This window comes from Equus quagga, chromosome 2 (assembly GCF_021613505.1).
Source record: "Equus quagga isolate Etosha38 chromosome 2, UCLA_HA_Equagga_1.0, whole genome shotgun sequence".
In the NCBI taxonomy this organism is placed as follows: domain Eukaryota; kingdom Metazoa; phylum Chordata; class Mammalia; order Perissodactyla; family Equidae; genus Equus; species Equus quagga.
In genome coordinates, this window is record NC_060268.1 from 76,672,182 (window position 1) to 76,697,642 (window position 25,461).

Here is a 25,461-nt window from a genome sequence, read left to right on the forward strand (position 1 = left end):
GCGCAGGAATAACGCAGCTTTTTTCTAGGCTGCTGGTCTCACGTCTTTGCTGGGCTTACCCACAAGGTCCCATTCTCCATTTGGGATATAGCTGCTGATATCCGCTTCCTGCATCTGTAGATCCAAGGACCACCCTCCATAAGACCAGGACCCAAACTTCAGTTTGCAGTGCTGCACATCAAAGGGGAACCAGCGCACGTCAATGTAGCAGGAGCTCTTGAATATGCCTATGTGGGCAATGGGAACAGTCAGGAGACCAAAATGGAAGCTGACTGAGATGTGCTTTAAATACACAGTCGTCTCACACTGCTTGTGGGAATGTAAATTGGTGAGGCCATTATGGAAATAGTATGGAGGCTCCTCCAAAAATTAAAAATAGAACTACCATATGATCCAGTGATCCCACTTCTAGGGATATATCCAAGGGAAATGAAATCATTATCTAAAGAGATGGCTGCACTCCCATGTTCACTGCAGCATTATTTATAATAGCCAAGATATGGAAACAACCTAAGTAAACTAAGTGTTCATCAACGGATGAATGGATAAAGAAAAGTATACGTATTAATCACACACACACACACACACACATACACATTCAATGGAATATTATTAAGCCTTAAAAAATAAAGAAATCCTGCTATTTGCAACAACATGGATGAACCTGGAGGGCATTTTGCTAAGTGAACTAGGCCAGACAGAGAAAGGCAAATACTGTATGGTATTACTTGGATGTAGAATCTGAAGACAAAAAAAAGTTGAACTCAAAGAAACAAAGAGTAGAATGGTGGTTGATGGGCTAGGGTGTGGGGGAAGTGGAGAGAGGCTGGTAAAAAGGTATGAACTTTCAGTTATAAGCAGATAAGTTCCAAGGATCTAATGTGCAGCATGGTGACTGTAGTTAATAATACTGTTTACTTGAAAGTTGACGAGGAGTAGCTCTTAAGAGTGCTCATACACACACACACACACACAAAATGTAACTATGTGAGGTGATAGGTATCTTAATTAACTTGACTGTGGAAATAATTTCACAATGTATATGTATATTAAATCATCATGTTCTACTCTTTAAGAATATTATAATTTTGTCAGTTATACCTCAATAGAGCTGGGAAGATCATTTACATAAATAAATACATGGCAGTCCTTTGTTCTCTATCGTCAAAGGCTGTTCCTAAGATGCAGTGCCTAATCTTCATGGAGTAAAATGTTTGTTAGCATGATAAAAGATTGGCGAGTTAAATGATACATTATTGATGATGGTCTGCATGTGTTCTTGAGCGGTGCTTTGTGCACACATCTTTCTGGCCCACTTATGCTCCCTTCCAGAGGAGGCAATGTGGGCACAAGGTCCTCTGGACTGGGTGTCACCACAAAGGACTTCTGCTTGTCCTGATTCTCCAAACTACAGCTAGACCTGTCCAGAACAAGGTGGGTCTTTTTTGAAAAATCTCTGAAAAGAAGCTCAGCTGAAACTTCACTGCCTTTTAAAATTCAAAGACAACACTGACATGCTCTGTTGCAGACTGTTCTGAACGATTTCTGTGAAAATCAGAAGTTCTGTAAACTTGCTCTTACCATGCATGCACATCTTCACACTCTAAATAATAGGAGAAAAGTAATGAATGTAAAAAAAAATCTCAGAGTTAACAAAAATAATGGAGAGCTTTGAAACAAAATCTGAAAAGTGCGTGTGTACATGTGTGTGTGTGTGTGTGTGTGTGTGTTCGCTATGGAACATGGTGGGCATTTTCCTTAGGTTAAAAATTGAGAAAACATTTGTTATCCAGAAATACATGTAGAGGAAAATTTTAACTAGTCTGAATTCTAGATTGAGAACAAAACAAGGACTGGTAGGTTTAAGATGAAGAAATAGTGCTTGGACACAAAGAGTTTCCACTGAAAAGAGTGACTCCAAGACTAGGACAAGATGGAAGTGAATTTCCTAGAAGGTCACCAAGAAGGGACCAGATGAACCCATTCCAGTATTTATGCCCGTCTACTCCTTTCTGCCCAGAGAAGGATTGGAAGGCACAAATAGCTAAGGGTTCCAGTGCTTGTGGGGGCAGGGCAGGCGCTCTGTGAATTTCTGCCATGCAATTAAAGAAAGAATGAATGGAAGAAGGGACTCAGAAGCCTTGCAAACACACACCCCCTCCCCAGAGCCAAGTTGGGAAAGGACAGAAAACTTCCTGCCCCTCAAGTTTCTTAAATATGATCTGCAGCATTATATCCAGCATTCATCAGAATCAGGAAGTCATTATAAACACTGCCCTCCCATTAATGGGCTGGGTCCCCCCAAACCCATATTGCTTCTAGAAAATCTAACTCCATAACTGTATTATTCCATTTCTATCAAATGACCAGAGGAAGAGAAGCCAGAGACAGAAAGCAGATCAGTGGTTGCCTGGGGCTAGCAGTGAGGGTGGAGATTAACTGCAGACAGGCAAAAGGGATTTTTCCAGGGTGATAGAAAGTGTTCTAAAACTAGATTGTGGTAATGGTGGCACAACTCTGTGAATTTACTAAAATCATTGAATCATGCACTTAAAATGGGTGAATTGCACCAAAATAAAGCTGTTAAAAATAAAAATATGAAATGGAAAAAAAGTCATTTCCTAATCAAGTTTCTATTTCCTAGCTTATACCTGAAACATTCTTTTTGCCTGTGCTTAGTTGCATGGGCACAGCTGGATCCCAGATCAGTTCTGCACCACCCCCAGGGCAGACAGCTCCATGCTGCCCCTGCCAATGCAACGGAAACTCCCAGGGTCACAGTAAAGTGTGTCCTGTCCTGATCAGGCTACAGGGGCCATGGAGGCCAGGATACAGGAACAGAACCCCAGAGGGGGCTGCTGCACACAGACAGCTCAGCGGTCAGAAGCGGTCCTCCTGGAGCTGAAAATAGCCTCAAGTTTCAAAACAATCTGCAGCAACATATTCTCCTACCCTGATGACTGGGGGTCATTAGCCTTCATAACAGAAGCTGCAACTTACAGGCCTTATGAAAAGAAAATGTATGTGTGATGGATGACACATTCTACAGCCCCAGGCTGCAAGGGGCCACCTGTTAGGAAGAAGCATGTGTGGCCTGGGGGAAGGGAGAAAGGGCTGGAAAAGTAGCAAGGAAGCACATGCTTTAAGATAGAAAACCTGAAAATCTGGAGTTCTTCAATCTATACAAACATTATTGGGAAGTATCTGCCTTGACAGGTTGAGGACTCACTCATTCATTCATTCATCATGTGGGTCAGGTACCTGGTTGATGAGTGGTGATTCTAAGGGAGTAAATACAGACTCTGTCCATGGGATGCTTTCATGTGCTAACAAGGACAAGCATATAAACAATGACCTAGAAGGCAGTCAACTGTCCTGTGTGCTGTGAGAGGAATCAGAAGGCGTGAGACTGCGGCTGACTGCTGGAGAGAGAGGCGTGTTTTTGTGTGTATTGGTGGCAAGGTGGGGGTGGTTGCAGATTGCCTGGGAGCAGGAAGTTAAACCAAACAGTTGCAGCGGGGGAGATAATCCTGGAAAAGAAAATGTAAAAAATCATCTAAAAGCTTTTTTAAAACCTGTTAATATCCATGTGACTCAAGGCTATAAAGCCTGTTTCCCAAGTGTGGACTACTCACTGAGCAGCCTGGCACCCTGTGAATCCACAGAAATGATGGGCTGGTAGGAAAAGAATCAATCCCAGGAAACAGTTAACCATCAACTGGTTGAGAAGGAGGAGAGAAGCTCATTCAGGAATAAGTGACTAATGAACCCTCCTTTGAAACCACTTAATCTTGTGTCAAACATCCCATGCTCTTTAATGCACACACTCAAGAAACCAGCCCAGCAAGTTCAACATCTCACCCCCAACACAGGGAGAACAGCACCTGCCAAGATACCCAATCTGGGGGGAAGGAAAATGGTGCACTGAAATGGAGGAATAAATGGCATGGAGGTGTTTGCCTTGCAGGGTGCAAGGAAAGCAAGAAACTACCTGACGAGGGAGATTTGCTTTAGTTGTGGATTTCCTTTAAAGAATGTATGGCAGAAAATAAGAACAAATGCCATGTGTTGACAGAGACAGCTTGAGCCATGACCCCAAGACAAAAAGGATGAAGATGTCATTGTCACATTCAGGAAATATGGGTAAGCAGAGAGAAGAAAGCAGGAGGAGGTGGGTGTGAACAGACGCAAAGGATGCCCAGAACACCAAGCCGGCCCACTGCTCATGTAAGCACTGTCCAGACTAGTACTCTGACCTGGCTTAAACTATCTAATTTAGGAGGACAAAGGATGTGGATCTTACCTGGAGGGAGGTACTGGCAATGCCCAGAAGAATTCACTAACACGTTGGTGTGGAATGTGGCATCAAATCGCTCATCAGCACTGGAAACAGGAAAAGGATTCTGTAAGCCAGCACTGCCAGGCGGTGGATTTCCTGGTGCCCTTAGGTCTGTTGTCACCACAGTCTGAGCAGCTTTGAGAGGGGTTCTTGTTCATGGTTGGGTCAGCACTGATCTGAGAGTATCAGCTGCAGTTGACCTGGGAGGTCTTCTCAGACACAGATTGGAATTGGCCAGTGTCCACCCCACTGCTCAGGAACTGTGATTTTTTTCATATGCATATAAAACAAAGTTCTTAACAAAAAACAAAACCTGAAGACAATTTAGGAAGACATCAGCAGATGAGAAATTTCAGTCGATTTGTAGGAGATACAGAGTGGGTGGAAGCACATGGCCACTCTAGCAGCCCCACGAGGGCAGGATTTCTACCCACTGTGTTCAACGCTCTAGTCCCAGCCTCTTGAATGGGCCCACGGCTTGGGTGGTGCTTAACAAATACATCCTGAGTGACTGAAGATGAAAGGGGCAGGAAGGGGCTGGGTGCCAGCAGAGCCGCTGAGGGGTACTGGGCTCCCTGATTAGCAACGATGGGAAGGAAGATAGGTGGAGAGAGCAGAATTAGGTACGAGTTTTAGATGAATGCACCTTATCCCAACTCCCCTGCCCAGGTTTAGAACCTACTGTAGCCAGAAGTGACCATTTTGAATAAAGGCGGAGGACACAAAAAAGGAAGAAAAAAAACCAAGAGCAACAGCCCTTAGTACCCATGTCTTTTATTTTCTGTATTCTGACACTTTGTCATCTGGGGCCTTTGCTCACCCTGGAGGGACTGTCCCCTCACCCACCCAGGTTAGGCAATTCCTAGAGATAGTAAACAACTCTCTCAGGAGCACGCCTGTCAAATACAAACCAACCCATCCAGAGCCCATACTCCAACCACCCAACCACCTCCTCCATGGGGTTCTCACAGTCTGGGCCACCATCCATCTGCCCTAATCACCCCAGGGCCAGGTACAGGCAACTAGGGACAGCCCCTATGCCCCAGAGCCCACTGAAATCATTCCCACTAGCCAATCTTAACCCTGTGTACCCGACTTCACCTGTTCCTTCTTGTGGAACCACAATAAAGGCTCTTGCCCACGTTTCCCTCTCACTCCTTCTACCTCCTGACCGACTCCGGTGCTTCCCGATGTGGCCTCGCCTGGCAAGCTGTGCCTCCTGTTTCTACGGAACCAGAAGTAAAATCTTTTCCCTTCATGACAGTCATTTCCATGTCCGCATGTCTTACTACACCTGATTAAAACAAATCCTGGGTATCCTTAAAAAACAGCCCTACATGTAAATAAAAATACATGCCTCAAGAAAACTTGTAGGCAGCCAGTCAAGGTGGTAGCACCACAGAGTCAAGTTCCCCTCATTTCAGCAACTGGGGGACCTCTGGTCGGGGCTGCCCACTTCTCCAGAGCCTCAGGCAGCCTTTTCTATTTCTGAGGTCCTCTGAATGGGAACCTCAGAAGCATGAGATGTTTGAGAACAGCCTTCAGCATGAGAGACACAATCAAGGATCTAGACACAAAAAAAAGTTCCAAGAAGAAACAATCAATGAAAGGAATGAAAAGCTACTTCTTAAGTTAATATTCTCAGAAACATTCAAGAGAACATTTCATTTAGAAAAACAAAGAGCAATATGGAAGTTAAAAATATGATTTGTGAAATAAATTTTTATAAATGGGTGGGAGTTGTGATAAGAATGACAGAGGTGAAATGTAGCACAGAAATGATGAATGCCTCAGAGCACAAGGCCAGAGACAGAAGCTCCAGAGACAATGGAAGAGCTGGAGGGAGGGAATTACTGAAATTACATACAGAAATTTTAGAGCTGAAAGAAACCACTCAAGCCTGAAGGCAAAGAAAGGCATTTTCCAGAATATTAAGGCTTCAGGGAGCTTGTTTCCCACATATATTTTCTTGGTCATGGACTTGAGGATGAGCTCCAGAAAAATGAGGGTGAATACTGAGAAAGAAGAAATTAACTTTTAGACTAAACCCGGAGATCCAGAAAAAGGGATTTCCATGATGAGCTCTGTAGTGGACCTACAAAGAGGGGGTCCATATTACAGCAAGATATGAGGCATCTCTGAGGAGAGGGGAGTGAAGTCAGAGCAATGGAGGGAAGAAATAACAAGCTAGAAAACACCATGGATTTGATTAAAGACAGATTGTTTTTAAAAATATACTAATAAGTAAGAAAAAAGGCAATCAGGAATTCCAGGAAAAAATTTTACAAGAAAGGCATGGTTTAAATATGAAACAAAAATGTGATGAAGCTTAAAGGAAGAAGGAAGGGAGGGAGACTGAGCTGTCATAAAAGGAAAATCCTTTGAAATGCAGAAGGACACATCCACCCCCTTACTTCTAAGCACACCCAGGGAGAGAGAGGTGGAGGTAGGCTCAAGATGTAAATATTCAATGCTTGACTGTAGTCTGTACCCAACTGTCTTAATGAGTCACATAAACAGTGACTGGGAACCAAACAGCTGAAAACATGGACCTTCACACACTTGCTTTGGATAGTATCATGATCTTTCAAATCAGGTTCTCTGGAACGCTGAGGTCCGCTGGAACTGCTTCAGGGTTTCTGCAAACATTTGATTCTAATATTTTTTCCACTGTATTTTAAAAACTCATAAAAGTCCAAACACACTCAAATGACTATTTACAAAATTGGAACTCTTCAGAGACTACCAATGTATCAATTCATGTGGCCCATTTAACTCCTCTTCAGGTGGAAGTTAAAGCTCAAACGTCTCTTGCCATGAACGTGCATGTATCTGAACCTCTTGTGAGTCACCAGGAAGACTGCAGTTTTGCACTGCTCTTTTACAGAATTCACAATCGTGCCTGTAACTTTAGCACAGAAACTGCACCTGACTTGGCACATGTTCCCACCACTGTAGCAGCAACACCAGAAAGCATGGCACAGGATAAGCACAGTTTTGCTTATTTTAAGTTTGTGTTTCTTCTTGTCTGATCTTCATATTTATAATAAAGACTATGACCATCTGTTAGATCAGTGATTCAATTCTGGAAGAAAAAAAGAACACAATTCCTCCAAGCTCTTCCTCCACGCATTTGGATCAATTTAATTGAAGAGACTCGAAATCATAAGGCGAACGGGTAAAAATAAGATAAAAATCTGTCACCATTAACAATGGCTTACCTGTGTGATCCAGTGATTTCTGAATACGGTTCAACCAAAACAGAATATTGAGGTAAATCGTACTGTAAAATTGTCATCATTATCAAAATTCAAATCTTACTACCCATTATGGCAGTTTTAGGGTTCTTTCCCATTAGTAAATTAATTTTATACATAAATGATACCAAAGTAAACTCTTGTAATAAATGTGTACTAATATCACTTTATCTGTTTTGACCATTAGGATTGGAGACACGATTTGTATGGAAAAGGGCCCTCTTGCTAAAAACTGTGTCTGAAAACAGGCAGGGGATGAAGTCCCTGTGAAACGTGAGTGGCCAATACCACTGCAAGGGCCTGGAGGATGACATAGGAGTACTGGTGGCCACACGACCTGGCACCGTGCACACATAGTGATGTCCAACGGGTGCCAGCAGACTGTGACCTTGAGGCCTCATGATGATGCAGCCCTGCAGCCAGTAGATGCTGAAAACCATGGAAGCTGGGTACATCCACAGGACTCAGTTCACTGCTTTTTCTGCTCTGGTGTGCATTTGAAACTTTCTGTATTAAACAGTTAGAAAACAGTCTAATATGTGTATTTTTTCTTGACTCTGATAGGTACCCTCAGAGGTCTTGACGACACAAGCACATGGCTTTTTCACTTCCTTCAAGAGCTCCTCTCTCTAGCTGCTTCGGTCCTTGTCCAGCCAGTGATGGACAGATGAGCTTGGTCTTAGTGTGAGGAAAGCTCTGGACCCACCCCCACCACAGATGGTTGACAAAGGAAATGGGGCCTTGCCCATGGAGAGGAGGGATATTTAACTCATATATTCCAGGGTGCAGGTCCTATGTCCTTAGTGGGGTGGTCAGGAGAAGAGGGGATCTGGACAGTCATTAAAGATGGGCAGAACTCTTGAAAAAGTTCAAGAAGAAAAGAAGGTGGACACGTCCTAGCAGAGGGCATGGTCTAATCACATGTCCAGAGATAAACTGGAATGAGGGAGGCCTCATGAAAGATATGGTTTGCCTGGACCAAAGGGTGAGTGAGGTGCTGGCCCAAGCAGTAAGGTTAGAATGGGGGCTTGGGAGCAAACTGAGGGTGGCAGTGCCAGCAGGACCCAGGGGCCCAATACTTATGGGATGACAAGCTGTGCTTTTTGATGTCAGTGATGGCATAGGCAGGCAGAACCCACAGGACACAGGTCAACCCTAAGGGTCTGGTCTTAGTTTTCTCCCTGTTCCCATCCTTTGGGGTCTCACATAGTGCCTGGTCCCACCCCTGGGAGCAGAGACCTCTGATCCCAGCCTTGGTACAGCCTCCTGCTCAGCTGGCCCTGCAGCACTAACTCCCATCACCAAGCATGGAGGGGCTCAACCCTAAGGCAAGCACGAGAAAGTGACTGTGTCACCCTCAAAGACAGAGTCCTCTGGCTCCAGAGTCCAGCTGTCAGCGCCCTGAGAGAGAACAGGGCAGCCAGCCATTGACGAAGGCCAGAAATACTAAGTCCTACAGGACATATGCTCACCAAATGAGACTGCGTCCAGGTAATGCCGAAGAATTAGAAAAAAAAGATCTAGGTACACTGTGCTGCTGCAGAGAGGACACTATATGTTGGCTCATAAGGACTCTAACTGATAAGGTGTCACGTGTAGTCAGTCCCCTTACCTCCGAGCTCACATCAACCTTGAAAGACAGTGAGAGGGAAGAGCAGAAAAGATGAAAGTGATCTTAACTGTTCTCAGTACACAAAAAAACTAACGATTATGTATCACGATAAAGGTGTTATCTAATGCCATGGTGGTAACAACACTGCAATATATACGTGTATTAACTCAACACGGTGTACAGTGCCAACTTACACAATGTTACATGTCAATTATATTTCAATAAAGAAATAATAAAATTTAAAATATTGGAGGGTAACAAAGTAAATGAGTAGAAAAGAAGAAGTTATCTATCTCAAAAGACAGTGGATCTAAGGTGTCACTTATTTTAAATCTCTCAAGAAGGCAAAAAAAAAAAAAGCTGCCAATCACATGTTAAGACACCACTGATACAGGGTGTGCCTTGATTTCAGTGGGAAAAAAGTATGTTTAGAATAGACAAATTTTGTTTCAAAAGAGAGTAATAAGTCCTCTTTCTGGATATTTTGATTTAGTTCTGAAGTTTATTCTAAAATGTTAAGGGTCTGAAACCAGCAATGTGGCCTGTCACAGTCCATGTCCAAAACGTCTTGAGCAGAACGGAAATTTCATGGTCATTTCTACCTGTCAGAGATCCTGGGAGGCAGACAGCTGGCATCAGCCAGAGGCTTCCACAGGAATCCATTCAAGGCCCTTTATCCACCAATTTATGTGTTTTAATTGCATATAACATGGATGTTACCAGAAAAATTGTATGTAACATTGGATGGATTGTAACAATGTAATAAATAAGACAGGATAACGTTATCACAGCATGTACCAAGTGTCTGCGCTCCCTATTGCGTTTCTTGAGCTACATGACTATCCCTGACCCAGCACAACATCCTCCTAATCAATACAACATAATGGAAATATCGGTAGTTGGCAGAGTAAGTCCCCCAACTTTGTTCTTTCGTTTAAGAATTGTCTTAGCTCTCCTTAACCCTTCATTCATCATTGTAAATTTTAGGATCCTCTTCTCCAGTCCCACAAAGACCCTGTTGAGACTTTAGTTGGAATCACATTAAATTTATAGAGTAGTTTGGGAAAACTTGACATCTTTACAGTATTGAGTTTTCCCAGAAATAAATATGATACAACTCATCATTTATTTTGGTCTTTCTTAGATTTATCTGTTGCTACTTTTTAACACCTACACATATTGGAAATTAAATTTGTTTAATTACATTTACTGTTTGTCTTGCAAGAGTAAAGAAATACATTTGATATTTTTATACTTGTATCCAATATATTTAGTCTAGATAGTGTCTAAGGGTTTTTTTTAATAGAAAAAACTCATATAGTCTATGAATGATGGTAATTTAGTTTATTCCTTTCTAATCCTTAATATTTTATTCTTTTACTTTTCTTGCTACTTAAATTCATACCATTAAGATTTTTTTAAGCGTGATGACAATGGCTATCCATATTTTATTCCACATATAGAAACTTCTAATGATTCAGCATTAAACGAGCTTTTGGTAAAGACCTTACATCAGGTTAGGTAAGTTTTCTTCTGCTTCATAAATTGCTGTTAAATACTATCAATTGATTTTTCTCCAACTACCACGATAATCATATGATTTTTCTCCATTCTGTTAATAGGATGAATTATATAAATGGATTTTTCTAAAGTTAAACAAAACTTGTATTCTGTTAGGATTTATTTTTTAATTATTGCTAGATTTAGTGTGTTAATATTTTAGTTAAAATTTATACATTTATATTCATACATGACATTGTATGTAGGTGGAACTTGCCTGTAAAACTCATCTTTTCAAATTTCTTTTTTAAAACCTTGATCAAGAGGATGAAAAGGCAAGCTTCAGATTGGGAGAAGATATTTGAAAAAGACATACCTGATAAAGACTGTTATCCAAAACATAGAAAAAACTCAGAAAACTCAACAATAAGAAAACAAACAACCCAATTAAAATGTGCCAAAGGCCTTGACAAACACTTCACCAAAGATATACAGATGGCAAATAATCATATGATGAGATGTCCCACATCATATGTCATTAGGGAAATGCAAATTAAAACAATGAGACACGACTGCACACCTATCAGAACGGCCAAAATCCAGAATACTGACAACACCAAATGCTAGAAAGGATATGCATTAACAGGAACTGTCATTCATTACTGATGGGAACTCAAAATGGTACCACCACTTTGGAAGACAGTTTGGTGGTTTTTTACAAAACTAAACATATGTTCACCATATGATCCAGCAATCCTGCTCCTTGGTATCTATGCAAAGGATCTGAAAACTTATGCCCATGCGAAAATCTGCACATGGATGTTTATGGCAGATTTATTCATAACTGCCGAAACTTAGAAGCCAACAAGATGTCTTTCAGTAGTGAATGGATAAACTGTTGTACATTCAGACAATGGAATATTATTCAGCTCTAAAAAAAAAAGTGAGTTATTAAGCTATAAGATATGGAGGAACCTTAACTACATATTACTAAGTGAAATAAGCCAGTCTAAACGGGCTAAATACTGTATGATTCCAACTCAATGACATTCGGGAAAGGCAAAACTATGGAGTCAGTAAAAAGATCGGTGGTTGCCAGGAGTTGAGGGGAGGAAGAAATGAACAGGGGTGGCACAGAGGATTTTCGGGCAGTACTTGGAGGTAGAATGCTCAGTTGTACTGAAGTTGCTCGGGCAGAGCATAGAGCTGTCTGCTTTGAGTAAAATATACATGACATGGATACATGACATTATACATTTGTTCAGATCCGTAGAAGGCACAACACCAAGAGTGAGCCCTAATGTAAACTATGAACTTTAGGTGATAATGATGTGTCACTGTAGGTTCATCAATTGTAGCAAATGAACCACTCTGATGGGAGATGTTGTTAATGGGGGAGGCTTTGCATGTGTGGGAACAGGAAATATATGGGAAATCTCTGTACCTTCCACTCAGCTATGCTATGAACCTAAAACTGCTCTAAAAAAATAAAGTCTACTTTTAAAAATACACATATTGATTCAATTTTCTTGTCCATTTTTCTATTTTGTCTGGAACCAGCTTATATTTTTCTAGAAAAAAAATTCTGGTTACATTTCCAAATTTATTGGTATATAGTTGTCCATAATATCCTATTTTTAAAATGCCTGTCTGTGGTTGTAAACTCTTTTTTCTTTCCCTTTTTTTGGGGGTTGGGGGGTGAGGAAGATTGGCCCTGAGCTAACATCTGTTGTCAATCTTCCTCTTTTTGTTTGAGGAAGATTGTTGCTAAGCTAATATCTGTGCCAATCTTCCTCTATTTTGTATGTGTGATGCCACCACAGCATAGCTTGACGAGTGGTGTGTAGGTCCGTGCCCAGGATCCAAATCTGTGAACCCCAGGCTGCCGAAGTGGAACATGTGAACTTAACCACCACACCACCAGGCCGGCCCCTATAAACTACAGCTAATAAATGTTTGTGTCTTCTTTATTTTCTTGATGATTATTCCCTGAGGTGTGTTCATTTTATTAGCTCCTTTTAAAACAAACTTATTCCTTCTTGATTTCTATTTTATTTTTCTTGTTTAATGAATTTCTACTCTTATCTTTATTCTTCCTTTGTTCTTTATTCTTCTATTTACTTAATGTTACTTTTTCTAACTTCTTTGGATTGGTAATTAATTCATAAATTTTCCTTTCTAAATCTTTTCTAATGTAAGCATTTAATGCTATGCATTTCTCCCTTCATATACACAAACATGCGCTCACACATTCACACAGTTTTTTATTCACATTTGGATATTTAGTTCCCCAGATCTTTATTTTTCAGAAGAACAAGGTTACATGTATTTCTATATCTGTCTATCTGCCTCTCTATCTACAGTTATCTCTATCTATCTATAGCTATACCTATCACTATATATTGGCTAAGGCTTGTTAATTGTATAGTTCAAAACTTCTATATTCTTATACTTGCTTCCCTTCTTGAACTATCAATTACTGAAAGAAGTACATTAAAATCTTCTACCACAATTATGGATTTATCTGCCAATTGTTTTCATTTGTTTTGAAGCTATTTTGTTAGGTGAATGTGAAAGTGGTTATATATAGTTAGAAATGTTCTTTTTTATCATGATGACATGACTTTTAATGGTAATTGTACTTTTTCCTTATAATGTGTCAACACACACTGGTGTTTTGTTCTGTTTATTCTGTTGTAAACATAGCCATTCTCATTGTATCTTGGTTCCTGTTTATCAGGTATATCTTTTTCCCTCTTTTTTTTTGTCTCTCCCATACTTAGGCTTTAGTTCCACCCAAATGGCCAATAGCTGAGTTTTTAAAGAAACTGTCGCTGAGAAATCCCTGTCTTTGTAACAGCTGCTTAATCCATTTACTTTTAATTTATCAGTTGTAATGCTTGGTTTTCTTTCTATTTAATTTTGTGCTTTAGATTTCTATCTCTTTTGTTTGCATTCTTTCCTCCTTTCTTTAGGTATCTCGCGTTTTCTTTATCCCTGCCCCACTCGCCCCCTACCTGTTTGGATGTTGAACATATTATTCTCATGCTTCTGACGGTGGTTCTTACATTTTTAACACGTATATTTCACTCAGACAGCTCTATGCTCTGCCAGAACAACTCCACTACAGCTGACTATTTTATATCCAAGCACTGCTTTTCATGTTACTATTTTCCAGCACTTTGTTTTTAATATCCTCAAGTTCATCATCATCATTACATATGTTCAAACTTATTTATGTTTACCTGCATTTTCACCAGTTGCTTTACTCACCCTTCCTTCTCATACCTTGTTCCTAAATGCATATTCTGGGAGTTTCTTTAATACTAGTATTTCTGGGAGTTTCTTTCTGGTCATTTATTTCTGCATGGTAAACTCTTTTAGGCATTGTTTTCCTGAAAATGCCTTGATTTTGCCCACCATGTAAAGAATGGTTTAGCTCGGGACAGATTTCTAGGTTGACAATTATTTTCTTCCAGTACTTAAAAGATACTCTTTTCTTCTTTCTGGCTTCTATTGTCGCCTCTAAAAGGTCTGCAGTCAGTCTGACTGTCTTTGTTAGTAAGCTACCTTTTTCTTTCATTGTTCCTAGGATCACCTTAGCTTCGGGTATTCTGCAGCATTTACCACAGTATGTCTAGGGGCTGGTTTCTTACTGTTTATCTTTCCTCAGACTTGTTGTATCTCCTGAATCTGAGGATTTATATTTTTCATCTATATCATCAAATTCTCAGCCATTCTTCTGGAACATGGCCTCTGTAGAAAAAAAGTGTCGTGTTTCAATGGAAAACTGCATCCTCTATAGCACACAGCTCTGGGTGAGCTACTCTAGGTCTGTTATTGTATTTAAGCTATTTTGCAGTTCTTTGTAAGATGTAGGCAATTAACAGATGTATAAATTATGTGTTTCTGGTCATGATTTAACAGGTGGTGATTTGCCTCCCTGCACCCTATAGATAAACAAGTTTTGTGTCTACTTAAATTCATCTTGACATTCCTTTACTCTATATAAATTTGTCCTGATTTGACTTCTCCTTTGAACTGACTCTAGCATTTGCCTAGTTCCCTGTGTCATATGAGTAGATTAAATTCTTTAACGTGTTCATTTTGCATATCTGTATGCAAGTCACAGTTTTACCTTTCTTCTGAGAATAATCTCTTAACACTTCTCCCACATTGTTTCTATTATTTTTTTCTATAATATAGCAAGTGTGTGTGGGAACACCTACCCTACATATGCAAGAACCCCATACTCCACATCTCACAGGGTTAAGTATATGGTCTCTCTTGTGTGGGATTCATGCCTCCATATCTGTATGACCTTGGATACACTGTGCTTTATTATTATCATTATTAGTATTATTTCTATTTCATCTTATTTGCTAAATAGGAATAATAATAGTATCTTCCTCCAAATGTTGCTAGTATATGTGAAACATCTGGACCAGGACTGGGCACATAGAAGCACCGCAGAAGTATTAGATATTACTGCAGCTGTTCACTATTCTTTCATATTTTCCATCTACTTAGCTTGCTATGATTCATGCAGGAAATTGCCTCTGCTCCTTCAATTGTATCTCATCTGATACCCAACACCTCCCCTGACTTTTTAATTTTGGTTATTATATTTCTCATCTCTATTAATTTCATTGATTTTTTCCCAAAGCTGCTTTTTAAAGGGTGTTTTACTCTTTTCTTGTGTTTTCAATTCTTAATTGTGTTTAATTATTTTAAAATTATTTATTAGTTTCTGTTATCTAAAACTTAGAGCCAAATCTGCTATTTGCTGTGTTTGCTGATATTTTCTCCAAGTGAACTGTTTCTTTATATATTTTATACCTTTAATTTTCAACTCATCTTCAGCAAGGTTTTTGTTTTTGTGTTTGTTTTTTAATTGAGCTCCATCTTACTTTCCATCCTGCTTCACTCCTGATACAGTCTTTGTCTGTAACATTTTCTGTCCATCCTAATGAAGAGTGACGCAGAATGAGAGCTTAGGAGAGACACAGGCAGCAACAGAGGTGGCGGAGGGGACCAAAGAGCCGGGAAGAGAAAAGAGCAGATTCCTGTTGGCTTTCTTCTCACAGCTGTACAGACCTCACTCCAGGACACTTACTGTAGCTCATACTATCTGTCAGGTTGCAGAAAACTTGTGGATCAAACACCGATTTACCACCCGTGGAGCTTGGGCCAGGCCCATTGAAGCTTCCTGATCAGAAAGACTGGAATGAATCTTCAATCTTTCAGGCCCAGAGAACAGCGCCCCGGCCCCTGGTGATGATGCTGAGTTTCCCCTAGCACAGCTGAAAACAGACAAGCTTCTTTTCCATCTTCCTGCACTGAAAAGTAGCTGCTTTTTGAGTCCAATTTCTCACTGAGATTGCAGCATTTCCACAGCGGCACTGGCTTTCTCAGTTCCGACCCACCTCATATGGGGCAAGAAGAAGACATGGTTTTCTCTTGCCTTAGTGGGTCATTAGTTTTGTGACCAGGACAGTTCACTGAACTCTCCAGAGCTCAGCGTGGGAGAGAGGGCTGAACCCCACCCGTGTGAGTCTGCTCATAGCATCAGCATTCCTTCTAACACATAGTTTCAGGTAGCTTATAAAAATTGATGTGAAAAGGCCCATGAAACAGACAATTAACTTTCCATTCATAAACTAAGTAACCCATGATGCCCTTTCTGGCTCTAGGTCTATGAAACAAAGGGGCAAAAAGGAAAGCTAATTACCCCTGTCAGTGGAAGAGAAAGTGTTCTGCCAGTTGTGTTACTATATATACAAAGACTGGAAACCACATGCAGAAAATTACATGTGAGTGAAGAGTGAATAGAAAACACAAAGGAAAAGGTAACAACACTGCCCTCTGCCCATGTGCGCTCCAGTGATCTCTGACCTGGCACTGAGGTGACCTTGGGAACCCCCACGTAAGTGAGCGCTTGAAGTCCATGCCTGAGGTTCCCCAGTAACTGGCTGAAAAGTAACCAGACTAATTTTTTTAAGGAAGCTTTTCTCTTTAGATTAAAGATAGTAAAGAAGTTGATAAACATTAATCTGAATAAATATTAATTTTAAATAAACTAAGCATATGCTTTCAAAAATACCACTTACTGTGATAGTATATATAAAATTTTAAAATGATAAAACAAAAACATTGCTTTTATCTTCAAGAAGTCAATCTAAAGATTTTCTGCCCAAAATTATACTAAATATTTCCACCAAAATATGAAGCAGAAAGGTTAACAATGAATTATAAAACCTAAACTTGGTTTAGATTAAGTGGAATACATGATCAGGGAGCTAATTTTCTTTATGAATAAACCAAGTTGGTATAACATATTTGGAAAGAAATTTCACAAAATGTAATAAGAGCATTTAAGAAACTTAAAAATCCCATTATCTGTCTGGAAAAATATCTAAGACAAAAATAATTACAGTCACAAATATGTTTATTACCATTTTTGATAGAACAAAAATTAGGGCTCAGACTCAGTTACGGAAAGATAGAACAGACGTACTTTCACCTCTTTGCTATGGGCTGAACTGTGTCCCCCTACAATGCATATGTCGAAGCCCTAACCTCCAATGTGACTGTATTTAGTGACAGGGCTTAAAGGCTTCAGAAGGTAATTAAGGTTAAATGAAGTCATAGGATGGGGTGCTAATCTGATAGGACTGGGAGCCATGTAAGAAGCGGAAGAGAGTCTCTCTCTCTCTCTGTCTCTGCCATATGAGGACACAGTAAGAAGGCTGCCTCCTACAAGTCAGGAAGAGAGGGCTGATCAGGAACCGAATGGCTGGGGTGATCTTGGACTTCCAGCCCACAGAACTGTGAGAAATAAAAGTCTCTATTTTTACGTATACATTAAAATCTCCTTAAATGCTTCTTGTGAACAACACAGTATATAAATAAATAAGAAATAAAATGAAACGGCCTGAGGATTCTGCCCCAAATAAATATCTTCTTTGGTACAAAATCCAAAACCAACACAATCCATCCAGTGTCCGGTGTTTTTTTGTGGCAGATCAAGTTGGCTAATAAACTATTCCTTCCATTAACTATGACTAAAATCTCTTAAAATAATACATAAATAAACATAAGGAGACTGGAAAAAGTGCAGAGAAGAAAGTAGATGGAATGAGATGAGGTCCCTGGGTTTCCATTTGTCTCCTATATTCTAAACTATGTGCTGGAGAAGCACGGAAAGGAGTAAACAAAAAAAAAAAAGGAGTCCTGACAAGTGCCTGCTCTGTCTAGCAAAATGACCAGGAAAGGGCAACCAGGCAAACAGAGAACTTTCAGACAATAGCCCTGCCTCAGCTAAACACCACAGAAAAAAGCATCATGTCCCACCACCAATCCCATCAGCAAACATCAAGTGAGGACTCTAGACTTCCAACCAAAGCACACACACCAAGGAAACATTATCAAAAAAACCAAGAATGACTATGTTATTATCAGATAAAGTAGACTTTAAAGAAAGTTATAGAGGTTAGATATAAATTTGCATATTGAAAAAAGGTCAATTCACCAAGAAGACATAGAAATCATAATTCTTTCTCAAACAAGCTGAAAAATATGTGAACCCAAAACAGATAGAAGTGGAAAAAATAAGTAGACAAATCCACAGGTATAGCTGGAGACTTCAACGTGCCTCCCTCAACAACTGATGACAACTAGACTGAAAAGCAGCAAGGATACGGAAGAGCTTACACACCATCAACCAACAGGACCTACTCAACCGAAAACCCTTTCCCCAACAACAGTAAAACCCATTCTCTTCAAGTCTCCATGGAGTATATACTAAGACAGACCATATTCTGAGCCATAAGACAAACCTCAGTAAATTTAAAGGAATTGAAGCCACACAGAATGTGATATATGCCCACAATAGAATCAAATTAGAATCAAATGACAGGAAGATAACATGAAAATCTCCAAACACTTGGAATCTTAACACCAAGTTTCTAAATAATTTATGAGTCAAAGAGGAAGTCTATAGAGAACTCAAAACATACACTGAACTGAATGCAAATAAAAACAACATATCAAAAATTGTTTGATGCAGGTAAAATGTTTGCAAGGAAATTCACAGTAGTAAATGCTTACATCAGAAAAAGTCTCAAGTCAATCTATGCCCACTCAAGTAACTAGGAAAAAGAACAGAAAAATAAACCCATAACAATTAGATGGAAGAAAATAATAAAGATAAGAACAAAAATCATTGAAAGTGAGGGAAAATCAATAAAACAAAAATCTACTTCTTTGAGAAGATCAATAAAATTGACAAACCAATATCAGGAATGAAACTGAGTATATTACTACAAGCCCTGGAGACATCAGAAGAATGATACGGGAATGCTACAAATAACTCTTCACGCATAACTTTGACAATTTAGGCAAAATATGCCAATTCCTTGGAAAGCACAAACTACTAAGACATAACCAAGAGGAAACAGATTAAGGTGAATAGCCCTAACACTATTAAAGAAATTGAATTAATATATATATTTTTATTCCTGAAGAGAATTCTCTAGATCCTGATTATTTCAGTAGAGAATTCTACCAAACAATGAAATAAGAATTAATACCAGTTCTATAACTGTGTCCCAGAAAGCAGAGGATGAGAGAATACCTATCAACTCATTTTAAGAGGGTAATATTCTGAAACCAAAAGTACAAAGACAGTACCAAACAAATAATAAAAGAAACGAAAACAAAAGAGAAAGCTACAGACTACATTCTCTCAAAAAGAGACACAAAAATCTTTAAGAAAATATTAGCAAATACAATTCAGCAGCATATATAAGGATTTACAGATATGATGAAGTGGGATTTATTCCATGGGTGCAAGGCTGGTTCAGTATTTCAAAACTGATCAATGAAATCATCCATATTAAGAGACTTTAAAAAAGCACATGATTTTACCAATTGATGCAGAAAAAGAGACTGACAACATTCAGTGCTCATCCAGAAATAAAACTTCCAGAAAACTGGAATAGAGGGGAACTTCCTCAGTCTGATAAAGAATATATACTAAAAAACTACAGCTTAAAATCATACTTAATGGTAAAAAGACTGAATGCTTTGCCCCTAAGATCAGGAACAAGGCAAAAGTATCTGCTTTCAACATTCTTACTCAAGATAATATAGGAAGCCCTCACAAGGAGAGTAAGGAAACAAAAGACATAGAGATCAGAAAGAAAGAAAACTGTCGCGGTTTGTAGTTGACATAATGGTAGAAATCATCTATGTGACTATGTAGAAAATTCCAAGAAATCTCTAGAAACAAACAAACAAAAAACCCCACATCAACTCCTAGAACTAATAAATGAGTTTGGCAAGATCAGAAGATAGAAGATCAACATAAAAAATTTGATTGTATGTCTATGTACCAGCAATTGCAGAAACTAAAAATACAGTACCATTTACAATCACTAAAAAAAAGAAACACCTAAATATAAACCTAATAAAGTATGTACAGGACTTGTATCCTGAAAATTACAAAATGTGATAAAAGAAATCACAGAAGATTTAAATAAGAGAGACATACCATGATCATGGATTGGAAGACTCAACCTAGTATGTTAATTATCCCCCAAATGTTGTTGTTAATGCCATCCAGTGGATTCCAACTCCTAGCCATCCTGTGTACAACAGAGAGGAACTCTGACTGGACTTTTTGTACCATCCTCTCACCTTCCAGTGCTATATCAGTTTATGCTCTGCTGTTATTCATAGGATTTTCATGGCCAATTTTTTTGGCAGTGGGTGGCCAGGTCCTTCTTCCTAGTCTGTCTTAGTCTGGGAGCTCCACTGAAATCTGTCCACTATGGATGACCCTGCTAGTATTTGAAATAGTGGTGGCAAAGCTTTCAGTATCACAGCAATTCACAACTGCCACAGCATGACAACCAACAGATGGGTGGTATGATTCTCTGATGAGGAAATAAACCCAGGCAGAGGTGGTGAGATCACCTAATCTTAACCACTAAACCACGGGGTTGGCTTTCCCAAAATGATCTGTAGGTTTAACAAAATACCCAGGAAAATTCCAGAATTTATTTTTCCTGAGGAAGATTAGCCCTGAGTTAACATCTGTGCCAATCTTCCTCCATTTTTTATGTGTGTCGCCAGCTCAGCATGACTGACAAGTGGTATAGGTCCACGCCTGGGATCCAAATCTGTGAACCTGGCTCACCAAAGTGCAGCGCACTGAACTTAACCACTACACCACCAGGCCTGCGCCAGAAAAATTTTTTGTAGACATAAACAAGTTCACTCTGGAATTTATACAGACAGGCAAAGGAATTAAAATAGCTAAAACAATTTTGAAGAAGAAGAGCAAAGTGGGAGGAAATACTCTACTCAATGTTAAGCCTTTCTATAAAGCTAAAGCAAGCAAGGTAGTGTAGTAATGGTAGAGGGAGAGATACAGGTATCAAAAGGACAGAACAGAGAACCCAAGAGCAGACCCACACAAATATGCCCAACTGATTCTGAAAAAGGATGAAGCAATTCAAATGAGAAGTATAGCCTTTTCAACAAATGGAGGTGCAGCAATTGGAAAACTATTGGCAAAAAAGATGAACCTCAATCTAAGTCTCACGTTATACAATAATTAACTCAAAATGAATCGCAGACTTAAATGTAAATCTTGAAACTACAAAACTAGATGAAAACAGGAGAAAATTTTTTGGGACTTAGGTTTAGGCTAAGAGTTCTTAGACTTGACACCAAAAACACAATCCATTGAAGAAAAATTTGATAAACTAGATTTCATTAAAAGGAAAAAAAAGACCTTTAAGAATTTGAAAACAAACCTACAGAAGGACAAAAGATATGTTTAAAACACATCCAACAAAAGACTCATATTTAGAACATATAAAGAACTCTCAAAACTCAACAGTAAAAAAAATAAATAATAAAACACAACAACCCAATTAGAAAAAGGGCAAAAGATATGAACAGATATTTTATTAAAGATGATACACACATGACAAATAAACACATGGAAAGACGTTAAACATCATTAGGCATTACAGAAATTCAAATGGAAACAACAAGATATCACTACACACCTATCAGAATAGCCAAAATAAAAAATAGTGTTAACATCAAATCCTGGCAAGGGTGCAGAGTAACTCACTCACTTATACATTTCTTGGGGGGATATGAATGGCATAGATAATCTGAAAAAGAGTACAGCAATTTCTTATAAAACTAAACATCTACTTATACAACCCAGAAATTGCACTCTTGTGTAATTTATACCAGAGAAATGAAAACTTATGTTCACATAAAAACCTGCATGTGAATGTTCACAATTGCTATATTTATAATAGCTAAAAACTGTAAACACCTCAAATGTTCCTCAATGGATGAAAAGTTAAAACAAATTGTAGTACATCAATACCATTGAGTGCTATTCAGCCACTCTTAAAAGGTTACATACTGTTCGAGTCCATTTATATAAAATTATCGAAATGCCATCATTCTAGAGATGGAGACCCTGTTAGTGTCTGCCTGGAGCTGGGACAAGGAGGATGCAGTTATAAAGGGATAGCAGGAGGGATCTTTGAAGTGATGGAACAGTTCTATATCTTAATTGTGACGGGAGTTACACATATCTACACGTGATGAAATTACTTAGAATTATGCACACTTACACATACACAGACAAACACGCATATGTAAAATTTGTGATATCTGAATAAGCTCTGTAGATTGTACCAATGTGAATTTCTTGGTTATTATATTGTACTACAGTTATTTGAAATGTTACCAATAGTGAAATTTAGGAAATATAGGAAGATGTACCCCTGTACATTTCTTTTTCAATTTCTCATGAATCTATAATTATTCAAAATAATTATTTTTTTTAATTAGAAGCTTACCAAATACCCAACAATGGTCAATTAAAATACATATTCTTAATGAGATATTGTCACCATTAAAACGAAGATTTGTAAAAGCCCATGGAAACATGGAAAAGTTTTGTGATGACTGAAAAATGCAGTCATTATAACTACATAAAAATGTATTAAGTGGATGGACTGAAGAAAGATATACAAAATGAAATTTATCTGTTTAGGGATGAAGGGACAGAAATTAAGTAACTTGATTTTGTCATGGCCATTGATCCTAGTTGGTTGAAATATAAAGACTTCTTTCTTTGCTTTGCCCTCTGTCTGGGTTACCTTTCATAATAAATGAGGTAAGGGTCCACAAGCCAAGATAAAAAAAAGAGTGTGACAACATCTACTAGAAGGACAGAAGGAACTGCAACCTTCAAACCCAGATGCTATGTGCCATGGGTCTTCAGTAAGCCTTTAGAGACTCCGTCTGGAAGTCTCTAAAATGGAACCCACACTACATCCTGCTTACTAAGAACACCAAAGTAACTATGTTATAGGCATAACACATCTCACCTGTTGATTAAAAAAATGCATAAGGAATCCTGCAATGATTCACTAAAATTCTGGAGCACTAATACATCTCTGGGGAAAGTGAGAAGCACTAACTAGGTAAGTACCAGGGAGAAGCACTCAGATGTTTAAAATTAAGTTCCCACTCTTTCTTTAACCATCAGTCACCAATGGTATGAGCATCCAGCATTCAATTGGATTTTCTCTGGACAACAAGAGAGAGACAACACTGTAATTGAAGTTAGTGTACAGGCTGAAATTTATCACTTCCAGCCACCAAATTACTCCCAGCTTCCACCTAATTAATGGGATGAAAGCTGGTGTCCATGCCCAGCAGGGCAGTCTTTCAGCATTTGGTCCAGCGACCACCTGTGGATGATTCTTGAGCTGTACTTCACACCTGCTGCATCAGACCCTGGGGGAGGTAGAGCTGAAGTTTCCATTGTTAAAAAGTACTTGGAGCTTCTTAGACAGAGCAGAAGTCAGAAAACCAAAATAGAAGGGTCAAAATGGGCAGCAGGACATAGAGCACCCATTTGGGCTGCAATGTCTCAGAGGACCACCAAAGAAATGCCTGAGCAGCCTGAAAGCTTTCAAAGTTCATTGACTGTCTCCTCTTGAACCTTGTGCAGAAGGACTGCAGGTGTGGCTTGCACCTGGGCAGAGCGGTTCTAGAGCCTGACCCCAAAACCTTCCACAGCAATCCTGCTTCCGACATCTGGGTGACCACAGTGGGAAGAAGGCTGGGAGGAACATACGTGCTGCTTCTGACTGGTTTCACTCTCTTTGAGCTGCTTTGGTGAATTTTTTATAGTTTTCCTCAGACAACAGTCTGGTGCATTCACACGAGGTTGATTCCTCAGTATTTCACAGTTATCCTCACTATTGTAAATGAGACCCTTTTTTCCATTTTGCATCACTGTTATTTACTGACATTATCTCAGTTATTATCTCATCTTCCTTGCTCAACTCGCTTATTAGCTCGAAGTTTGTCAGCTGATTCTATTTTTAGGTAAATAATCAACTGGAAGTAATCACAGTGTTGTATTTTCCACCGTAATATTTAGATCTCTTATTGTTAATTTGCTCTCTGGTGCTCTAGCTAGGGTCCCCAGCCGACTGCTGACAACAGGGATGTTGGCATCTTCGCCTTATCTTGGATTTGATGTGGATCCAACTTTCCAACAGTTAGCTTTACGTTTGCTGCAGCTTTCTTGCAGATAATATTTACCCAATTATTAAAGATACCTTCTGGTCTTAGTTTATAATGTGTTTTGATCAGGAACTGGAAATGAATTTAATAATCTTTCAGGCTAAATTGAGATTATGTCTTTGTTTCCTTGCTTACCATGGATATGTAGTGAATTCCATTAGTCAACCTACCAAGTTAACCTACCCATGCCTACCTGGAATAAAAGTTATTTAGTATTTTTCACTTAATGCATTGCCAGGTTTCATCTGCCAGTATTTCTTTTGGGATATCTGCATTCATATTCACATGTGAGATTTGTTTGACACTTCTCTTCTATTGAGATGTCTCTGGCATGTAAATTTAACATGCCATGTTAGTTTTATAAATTTCCCATCTTTATCCATGCTCAAGAATAATTTCTATAACATAGATTTGTCTATTCCTTGAAGATATAAAATTCAAATGTACAAATGTACCTTTTCTTAAAATGTAGATCTCTGCCTACCTCGTCCATTTTTTATGTATTTTTAAATCTATCCTGATTTTCTACATTTTAGGTACATTTAGTAATTTGTATTTCCATAGAAAATCACCCATTTCAACCATATGTTCAATTTTAATATGTGTTCTTTCATTTATTAATTTTTTTGGTATTTTTAAAGAACTAGATTTTAGTTTTTGATATTCTTGATTTTAAATGTGCACGTGTCTTTCATCTTTTTAAAATCATTTCTATTTACGTCTTTACTAATTCTTTCCTGCCACTTTTTTTGGGTTTATTTTTTGATATGCACATTCTCATTTTTTGAGGTAGAAGCTTAATTAACCAAATTTCAAACTTTTCTTGTTATCTCACTTTTACGCAGTACTTTGACATATCTCCCTGGTCTTCATATGTTCATTCTCATTGTCATTCATTCCTTAAAAGACATTTCTTAAAAGTTCCTGTAAGTCAAGATTAATCTGAGAGTGTTTTTAAAAAAATTAAGGGGAGATTATAGACATACATACATACACATTACTGTGTTCCTATCCCTTTGTTGTTAATTTCTACTTTTATATCATTGTAGTGAGACAATATAAGCTATATCATATCTACTTTTTCATAATACACTGGATATTTTTTATGGGTT

The 25,461-nt window shown here is 38.8% G+C and overlaps 1 protein-coding gene across 1 annotated transcript in view; it reads right to left on the bottom strand.

The window, feature by feature from the left end:
- The window catches only part of LOC124236000 (neuronal acetylcholine receptor subunit alpha-7), a 105,576-nt gene that overhangs the window by 10,746 nt on the left and 69,369 nt on the right, over positions 1-25,461 (bottom strand). Inside the window, exons 5-6 of the mRNA XM_046654603.1 lie at positions 4,304-4,383; positions 60-227 (exon numbers count right to left, since the gene is read on the bottom strand). Of these exons, the coding sequence (XP_046510559.1) occupies positions 60-227; positions 4,304-4,383 (248 nt within the window). The remainder of the gene's footprint in view (positions 1-59; positions 228-4,303; positions 4,384-25,461) is intronic.